Raw genomic sequence first — 9,617 nt, 5'->3', positions numbered from 1 at the left:
TTGAGAAAAATTAGATCAATTGAGGGGTTAATTGAGTAGGGATCAAATTGTAAAAACTGTAAAGTTTGGGGTAAAAGTGTAACTTCGAAAATTAAAGGGCATAAATTGTGAAATGAATTAGAATTGAATTAAATGCTGATGAATGAATAAATTTGCATTTTAGATCGAGAACCTGAAACAAGTCGAGGAAAAGAAAAAGTAGCCGATTAGTCCCTGAACTTTTACAAATTCTGCAAATCGATCCAGGTAAGTTCATATGGCTGAAATTTAATGATTAAATGTTAATTTCATGAATTATACAATGTATGATGAAATGTATTTATTGTTGAAATGAGAATAAAATAAAAATGTGAAAATCGAATAAATGATCAAATTAAGTGGAACACCGGATTTGAGTACTTCTGATCAAGAAACAAAGTGATAAGTGGCTACACTTATCTGATCAAGAAACAAAGTGATAAGTGGTTACACTTATCTGATCAAGAAACAAAGTGATAAGTGGTTACACTTATCTGATCAAGAGACAAAGTGATAAGTGGCTACACTTATCTGATCAAGTGATAAAGTGATAAGTGGTAGCTTCAGCTACACTTATCTGATCAAGTGGCAAAGTGATAAGTGGTAGCCTAGCTACACTTATCTGATCAAGGACAAGTGATAAGAGGTCATATGTCAAAGTGAAAGTGAAGTACTCAATTTTCCGTAACCGTTCCTTAATTTTGATCAAGGATGGTAAGTGACAAATGGGCCCAAAGGAATTATGGTAAAAGAATAAGTAGTAGTGAGTTTATACCAAGGAACTCACCAAAGATTGTGGTTGACAGGTAAATTTAGTAATGGTGTATATTGTATAAGTGTACAAGTGTTTGGTAAGATTTATGTTTTATGCCTATGAACTTACTAAGCTTTTCTATAAGCTTACATGTGTGTGTTTATTGTTTTTGTAGATTAACGTATTTATACATTCGGAGGATCGGATCTACATCAAGAATCACACTATCCAGATATACTCCGGTAGTTTATGTTAAGCAACTTTTTGGATTTATATGGCATGTATAGGGAATTGAAGTGAAAAGTAAATTTGAATATTATGGTTGCGTTAGATATCGAAATATATACATGTTTTTAGTTTGAAATGGTTGATTGGTTGAACTTCATTAGTATTTAAATGAAGTAGATGAAATACTGGAATTGGTTGTGATTTGAAATTTGCAGGGAAGGTTAGACAATTATAAAGGGGTTATATTGAATTTTTTTTTAAAAATTGCAATGGAGCAGTTCTTGGACAGCAGCATTGATGTAACTTTTAAAAATCACCAAAAATAGTGGAAATAGAATTAGAAGTTGAGTGAGATATGAAATTAAAGCTGAAAGAGTATACTTTCATATAAAAGAAGTGGAGTAAGCAAAAGAATTATATACTTTTAGCTATTTGAATTTTAGTGAAACAGGGCAAGAATGTTTTTGAAGTCCCCTGTTCTGACTTTAGAAATTCATTAAAAATTGTACAGAAGGAATTTTGAGTTATAATTTATATGTATAGACTCCTTAATGAGTCTATTTTCAGTAGAAATAAGTTTAATCACCATATGAAGCCTTTAATAAGAGATAATTAAATTTTAGTGATGAGTGGTTAGGATAGTCGATTAGTGAAACAGGGGAGACTTCAACTAATAAACTGTACTAATTGGCTAAAGAAAAAATTCTGAAAAATTTATGATGAATAGATATATGAGTCTAGTTTTATGGAAAATTTACGGATCTAAATTTCGAGTTTTGTAGCTTGAATTATAATTATTTTAGTGACTGCTGTACAGGAGGACAGCTTTATTATGAATGATGAAATTAAATTTGAAAGTAAATTTTTATGCCCCGAACTTTTAAGTTAAGTCAAGTAACGCCTCATGCTCGACTCCGACCATGGTCTCGGGTAAGGGGTGTTACATTTTAGTGGTATCAGAGCCCGGTTTAGCCGGTCCTCGGAATATGTGTGAAGTGTAAAGTGTTTAGAAATACATGCCATATAAATCTGTGATAGTGTGATGTGTATGATCCGATCTAATCTTTGTTATTTTTATAGATACTCTCCGATTATAAAGATGTCAAATTTACCTGAACGTACTGATCAAGAAGAAGTTAACAGTAGAGCACAGAATTCTGAACAAAGAGCAAGCAGTGATGTTCCGATTTCCCAAATGCGAGAGCATGAATTAAAGAATATGATTTATGGGATTATGAATCAGTGGTATACTGAAATGAGGCAAGAAAGAAATCAGGCTGAACCACCTCCTCCCCCTACTGCTCCATCGATGGTACCCCCGGTTGCTCCTCCACCTTCTACAACGACTGAATCTAGTAAGCGTTCTCCATTGGAAAGGCTTAGAAAACTTGGAGCCGAAGAATTTCGGGGAAGGACTGATGATGATCCCGTCAAAGCTGAATATTGGTTACAGAGTTTGATAAGAATTTTTAAAGAAATGGCTTGCTCACCAGATGACTATTTGAGATGTGCTGTGTCTCTGTTGAAAGAAGAAGCTTATAGTTGGTGGGAGACGATCGAGGCTGTGGTTCCGGCAGAGAAAATTTCTTGGGAATTTTTCCAAAATGAATTTAAGAAGAAATATGTGGGCAGACGATATTTGGATAAAAAGAAAAGGGAATTCCTCGACCTACGACAGGGAAATAAATCAGTAGTTGAATATGAAAGAGAATTTGTCTACCTCAGCAAATATGCCCGAGACATTGTATCTACTGAAGAAGAAATGTGTATCCGGTTTGAAGAAGGGTTAAATGATGAAATTAGAATGATGATTGGGGGTAATGAAATACGAGAGTTCGTTGTTCTGTCAGACCGTGCTCAAAAGCTTGAAGAAGTATACAATAGAAAAATGCAGCGGGATCGAAAAAGTAAAGAGCCATTCAAAAGAGGTGCTTCTAAGTCATTTTCAGATTTTCCAGTGAAGAAATCTAGAGAAGAAATTAATCGAACTACATCAGTGTCGGGGAGATCGGGCAGAGATAGACCAAGACAATCTGATTTAGGGTATTCGATAGACCTGTAGCAAGTGTGAGCAGTGTTCAGAATGCTTCACGACCTAAGTGTCAATATTGTGGAAGATATCATTTCGGAGAATGCAGGACTAAGATGGGGGCTTGTTATAAATGTGGGGCTACTGATCATCTTATTCGAGATTGTCCCCGGCTGCAAAAAGATGAAGTGGAACAGAAAGAGATACAGAGAACCATTCCTCAAAGAAGTAGACGTTCGGGCCAGAGCAGTGCTACAGGGACTACCCGTTCGGGTACTAGGGAATCAGTTGGTCGATCAGAGAATAGAGCACCAGCACGTATCTACGCCATTCGAGCAAGGGAAGAAGCTACGGCTCCTGATGTAATTGCTGGTACTTTCTATCTTTATGATGTTATTGTTTATGCATTGATAGACCCTGGATCTACTCATTCATATATTTACACTATGTTAGCATCTGAAAAGAATTTATTTGTTGAGTCCACTGAATTTGATATACAAGTTACAAATCCATTAGGTCATAGTGTGATGGTTAATTTGATATGTCGTAATTGTCCACTGAAAGTGAAAGGCTATGAATTCCCCGCTGATTTGATGTTGTTACCCTTTCGGGAATTTGACATTATTCTGGGGATGGACTGGTTAATGAGACATGATGCGGTGGTGAATTGTCGTGATAAGCAAATCAGTTTGAAATGTCAAACAGGAGATGTAATCTCAGTTGGGTCAGAAAACATGGGCGATACAGTCAGAATTATTTCAGCTCTCTCTGCTCAGAGATTATTACGCAAAGGCAATGAAGCATTCTTGGCTTATATCCTTGATACTCGGGGTTCTGATTTAAAGCTCGAACAAGTGCCAGTGGTGAATGAATTTCCTGATGTGTTCCCTGAAGAGTTACCCGGTCTACCACCTGATAGAGAAGTTGAATTTGTAATTGATGTGATCCCCGGAACAACTCCTATATCAATGACACCGTACAGAATGGCTCCAGCGGAATTAAAAGAGTTGAAGGCGCAGTTGCAGGAGTTATTAGATAAAGGGTTCATCAGACCGAGTATGTCGCCCTGGGGTGCACCTGTCTTGTTTGTGAAAAAGAAGGACGGTTTATTAAGACTGTGTATAGATTACAGGCAGTTGAATAAGGTAACGGTAAAGAATAAATATCCTTTGCCTCGTATTGATGATCTGTTTGATCAGTTGAAAGGTGCTGCAGTATTTTCCAAGATAGACCTTCGATCTGGGTATTATCAGTTGAAAGTTAAAGAGTGTGATGTGCCGAAAACTGCCTTCCGAACTCGATATGGTCATTATGAATTTTTGGTGATGCCATTTGGTTTAACCAATGCTCCTGCTGCTTTTATGGATTTGATGAATAGAATTTTTCAGTCATATTTGGATAGATTTGTGGTTGTGTTCATTGACGATATATTGATTTATTCAAAGATAGAGTCCGAACATGCACAACATCTAAGGATTGTATTACAGACTTTGCGGGAGAAACAGTTATATGCGAAATTCAGCAAATGTGAATTTTGGCTTCAGGAAGTTGCGTTTTTGGGTCATATTGTATCAGCTGATGGAATAAGAGTGGATCCAAGTAAGATAGCGGCAGTGGTAAATTGGAAAGTTCCAAAGAATGTTACTGAAGTACAGAGCTTTCTAGGATTGGCAGGTTATTATCGCCGATTTGTCAAAGATTTCTCAATGATTACCTTACCGTTGACTCGATTACTACAAAAGAATGTTGAATTTATATGGTCAGACGAATGTCAGCAGAGTTTCGATCAGTTGAAAAAGATGTTGACAGAGGCTCCAGTGTTGACTCAACCAGAATCGGGCGTACCGTTTGTAGTATATAGTGATGCGTCTCTGAGTGGTTTGGGTTGTGTACTTATGCAGTCAGGAAAAGTGGTGGCATATGCTTCCCGACAACTGAAACCGCACGAGAAGAATTATCCTACACATGATTTGGAATTGGCAGCGATCGTGTTTGCTTTGAAGATATGGAGACACTACTTATATGGTGAGAAATGTTATGTGTATACTGATCATAAAAGCTTGAAGTATTTAATGACTCAGAAAGAGTTAAATTTGAGACAGAGACGATGGTTAGAGTTGCTGAAAGATTATGATCTTGTCATTGACTATCACCCAGGGAAAGCAAATGTCGTAGCAGATGCACTTAGTCGGAAATCATCATTATTTGCATTACGGGCATTGAGTGCTCATTTATCTATTAATGAGGATGGTTCTGTACTAGCGGAATTAAAAGCTAAACCTGTGTTCTTTCAACGGATTCGGGAATTACAAGATGAAGACCCAAAATTGATGCTAAAACGACAGATGGTTCAAAATGAGTTAAGCTTAGAATACTCCATTGATGAAAATGGTATGTTATATTATCGTAATAGAATATGTGTTCCAAATAATTTAGACTTGAAAAATGATATTTTATCAGAGGCTCACAGTAGTATGTGTTCTATTCACCCGGGGAGTACAAAAATGTATTGTGATTTGAAGAAAATGTATTGGTGGCCTGGAATGAAACGAGAAATCTGTGAATATGTAGCAAGATGTTTGATTTGTCAACAGGTGAAAGCTGAGCATCAAGTGCCGACAGGGTTGTTACAGCCCATTATGATTCCAGAGTGGAAATGGGAACATGTCACGATGGATTTTGTATCTGGATTACCAGTAACTCCGAAGAAGAAAGATTCGATATGGGTGATTGTTGATCGGTTAACTAAGTCGGCACATTTTATTCCAGTCAGAACAGATTATCAGCTTGAAAAGTTAGCGGAGTTATATGTGTCTGAGATAGTGAGGTTACATGGGGTACCGATATCTATTATTTCGGATCGAGATCCGAGATTTACCTCGAGATTTTGGAGTAAATTACAGGAGGCTCTGGGCACCAAATTAAATTTCAGCACAGCTTTTATCCCCAGACAGATGGGCAGTCAGAGCGAGTGATTCAGATTTTAGAAGATATGTTAAGGTGTTGTATACTTGAGTTCGGCGGCAGCTGGGAAAGGTATTTACCTTTAGCCGAATTTGCTTATAATAATAGTTATCAAACTAGTATTAAAATGGCACCGTTTGAAGCTCTGTATGGAAGAAAGTGTAGAACTCCATTATATTGGACTGAATTAAGTGAATCGAAACTGGTGGGAGTGGACTTGATTCGGGAAACTGAAGAAAAAGTTCGTATTATTCGAGATTGTTTAAAAGCTGCCTCCGATCGGCAAAAATCATATGCAGATTTGAAGAGAAGGGATATAGAGTTTAGTGTGGGTGATCGTGTATTTTTGAAAGTGTCACCGTGGAAGAAAGTTTTGCGGTTCGGCAGAAAGGGAAAACTCAGCCCACGATTTATCGGGCCGTATGAAATCATTGAAAGAATCGGTCCGGTAGCTTATAGATTGGCTTTGCCCCGGGAACTTGAAAATATTCATAATGTGTTTCATGTGTCTATGTTGAGACGGTATAGATCAGATCCATCACATGTAATTCCTCATACGGAAATAGAGCTCCAACCTGACATGACTTATTCAGAGGAACCGGTGAAAATTTTAGCTCGGGAGGTTAAAGAGTTGAGGAATAAACGTGTACCACTAGTTAAGGTGTTATGGAATCGACATGGATCTGAGGAGGCAACCTGGGAAACGGAGGAATTGATGAGATTTCAGTATCCGAATTTATTTCCAGGTACGAAATTTCGGGGACGAAATTTCCTAAAATGGGGGGGAAGTTGTAATAGCCTGAATTTTTAGTGGTGTCGGAATGGTGATTCGAGATCACTAAATCTGACAAACGAGTAGAAAATATTATAAATTTAGTAAGTATAAGTTAAATGTGAAGTTAGGAAAATTTTTGAAATAGTGAATAGTGTACTAGGAATAAATATTAAAATAATTAAAATAAAAAAACGAGGTATCGAGACCTCGAAGATTTTAAACCGAGCCATAAATATTTTTAGAAATATTTATAGAGTGTCATTGAGTTGGTATTAAAGTTTCGTTAGAAAATTTTAACGTTTGGATAGTTAATTAACTAAAAAGGACTAAATTGGGAATAGTGTAAAATTTGTTAAATTGTGATTAAATAGCTTAAGTGACTAAAGTGGAGGGATTTAAAAGGCTATTAGACCCAAATTATATGGGCTGGACGGTTGGGTAAGAAAAATCAGCAGAATGTAAGGAGAAACAGGGGCAAAATTGGAAACTTAACAAATTAAACATTTAAAACAAAGACAAAAGTGAAAAATCTAGAGATCTCTTCACAATTTATCAGCAAAAACGCCATAGGAGGTCTGGAATAAGCTGGTTTTTCATATTTTTGAATCATGTAAGTTTAATTCTTGATTATTTCTTCTAATTTTTGTGATTTTGATACTTTTACAATTAGGTCCAACTAATTATTTCATTAGTTTTTGATTCCATGGCTGATTTTGAAAGTTACCATTGATTAGTGTTGGATTTTTATGATGAATAAACATGAAATTGAAGCTTTAATTTTGTTATATGATGATTTTATTAAGTAATTTTGATAGAAATTGATTTTAGGGACCTAATTGTGAAAAAGTTGGGAATTAAGGTTTGGTGTTGCGGTTTTGAGTATGAAAGGCTATGTAGTAGTCTAAAATAGTTGGAAAAAGGTGTTAATTGAGAAAAATTAGATCAATTGAGGGGTTAATTGAGTAGGGATCAAATTGTAAAAACTGTAAAGTTTGGGGTAAAAGTGTAACTTCGAAAATTAAAGGGCATAAATTGTGAAATGAATTAGAATTGAATTAAATGCTGATGAATGAATAAATTTGCATTTTAGATCGAGAACCTGAAACAAGTCGAGGAAAAGAAAAAGTAGCCGATTAGTCCCTGAACTTTTACAAATTCTGCAAATCGATCCAGGTAAGTTCATATGGCTGAAATTTAATGATTAAATGTTAATTTCATGAATTATACAATGTATGATGAAATGTATTTATTGTTGAAATGAGAATAAAATAAAAATGTGAAAATCGAATAAATGATCAAATTAAGTGGAACACCGGATTTGAGTACTTCTGATCAAGAAACAAAGTGATAAGTGGCTACACTTATCTGATCAAGAAACAAAGTGATAAGTGGTTACACTTATCTGATCAAGAAACAAAGTGATAAGTGGTTACACTTATCTGATCAAGAGACAAAGTGATAAGTGGCTACACTTATCTGATCAAGTGATAAAGTGATAAGTGGTAGCTTCAGCTACACTTATCTGATCAAGTGGCAAAGTGATAAGTGGTAGCCTAGCTACACTTATCTGATCAAGGACAAGTGATAAGAGGTCATATGTCAAAGTGAAAGTGAAGTACTCAATTTTCCGTAACCGTTCCTTAATTTTGATCAAGGATGGTAAGTGACAAATGGGCCCAAAGGAATTATGGTAAAAGAATAAGTAGTAGTGAGTTTATACCAAGGAACTCACCAAAGATTGTGGTTGACAGGTAAATTTAGTAATGGTGTATATTGTATAAGTGTACAAGTGTTTGGTAAGATTTATGTTTTATGCCTATGAACTTACTAAGCTTTTCTATAAGCTTACATGTGTGTGTTTATTGTTTTTGTAGATTAACGTATTTATACATTCGGAGGATCGGATCTACATCAAGAATCACACTATCCAGATATACTCCGGTAGTTTATGTTAAGCAACTTTTTGGATTTATATGGCATGTATAGGGAATTGAAGTGAAAAGTAAATTTGAATGTTATGGTTGCGTTAGATATCGAAATATATACATGTTTTTAGTTTGAAATGGTTGATTGGTTGAACTTCATTAGTATTTAAATGAAGTAGATGAAATACTGGAATTGGTTGTGATTTGAAATTTGCAGGGAAGGTTAGACAATTATAAAGGGGTTATATTGAATTTTTTTTAAAAATTGCAATGGAGCAGTTCTTGGACAGCAGCATTGATGTAACTTTTAAAAATCACCAAAAATAGTGGAAATAGAATTAGAAGTTGAGTGAGATATGAAATTAAAGCTGAAAGAGTCTACTTTCATATAAAAGAAGTGGAGTAAGCAAAAGAATTATATACTTTTAGATATTTGAATTTTAGTGAAACAGGGCAAGAATGTTTTTGAAGTCCCCTGTTCTGACTTTAGAAATTCATTAAAAATTGTACAGAAGGAATTTTGAGTTATAATTTATATGTATAGACTCCTTAATGAGTCTATTTTCAGTAGAAATAAGTTTAATCACCATATGAAGCCTTTAATAAGAGATAATTAAATTTTAGTGATGAGTGGTTAGGATAGTCGATTAGTGAAACAGGGGAGACTTCAACTAATAAACTGTACTAATTGGCTAAAGAAAAAATTCTGAAAAATTTATGATGAATAGATATATGAGTCTAGTTTTATGGAAAATTTACGGATCTAAATTTCGAGTTTTGTAGCTTGAATTATAATTATTTTAGTGACTGCTGTACAGGAGGACAGCTTTATTATGAATGATGAAATTAAATTTGAAAGTAAATTTTTATGCCCCGAACTTTTAAGTTAAGTCAAGTAACGCTCATGCTCGACTCGCCATGTCG

At 35.2% G+C, this 9,617-nt stretch overlaps 2 protein-coding genes across 2 annotated transcripts; both read left to right on the top strand.

The window, feature by feature from the left end:
• Positions 1-960: 960 nt before the first annotated feature.
• LOC121217081 (uncharacterized) lies at positions 961-3,062 on the top strand. Its single transcript, XM_041092650.1, has 2 exons — positions 961-1,014; positions 2,081-3,062. The coding sequence occupies exon 2, from the start codon at positions 2,100-2,102 to the stop codon at positions 3,060-3,062; it is 963 nt and encodes a 320-aa protein (XP_040948584.1). The 5' UTR covers positions 961-1,014; positions 2,081-2,099.
• A 3,001-nt stretch (positions 3,063-6,063) lies between these two features.
• LOC121217728 (uncharacterized) lies at positions 6,064-7,941 on the top strand. The gene is made up of 2 exons (XM_041093821.1): positions 6,064-6,739; positions 7,859-7,941. Exons 1-2 carry the CDS (start codon positions 6,121-6,123, stop codon positions 7,903-7,905), a joined length of 666 nt encoding a protein of 221 aa, XP_040949755.1. The 5' UTR covers positions 6,064-6,120; the 3' UTR covers positions 7,906-7,941.
• The last annotated feature ends 1,676 nt before the right edge of the window (positions 7,942-9,617 follow it).

Source organism: Gossypium hirsutum, chromosome D05 (assembly GCF_007990345.1).
Source record: "Gossypium hirsutum isolate 1008001.06 chromosome D05, Gossypium_hirsutum_v2.1, whole genome shotgun sequence".
NCBI lineage: Eukaryota > Viridiplantae > Streptophyta > Magnoliopsida > Malvales > Malvaceae > Gossypium > Gossypium hirsutum.
The sequence above is the reverse complement of the archived record's forward strand: the minus strand, read 5'-3'. Positions and strand labels throughout refer to the sequence as shown.

What these genes read in the sequence shown, in the direction of transcription:
- LOC121217728 (XM_041093821.1), top strand. Translation starts at nt 6,121, where the DNA reads ATGGCACCGTTTGAAGCTCTGTATGGAAGAAAGTGTAGAACTCCATTA. An exon ending in GTATCCGAATTTATTTCCAG is followed by an intron (nt 6,740 to 7,858) that starts GTACGAAATTTC and finishes TTTGCATTTTAG; the next exon opens with ATCGAGAACCTGAAACAAGT.
- LOC121217081 (XM_041092650.1), top strand. Translation starts at nt 2,100, where the DNA reads ATGTCAAATTTACCTGAACGTACTGATCAAGAAGAAGTTAACAGTAGA.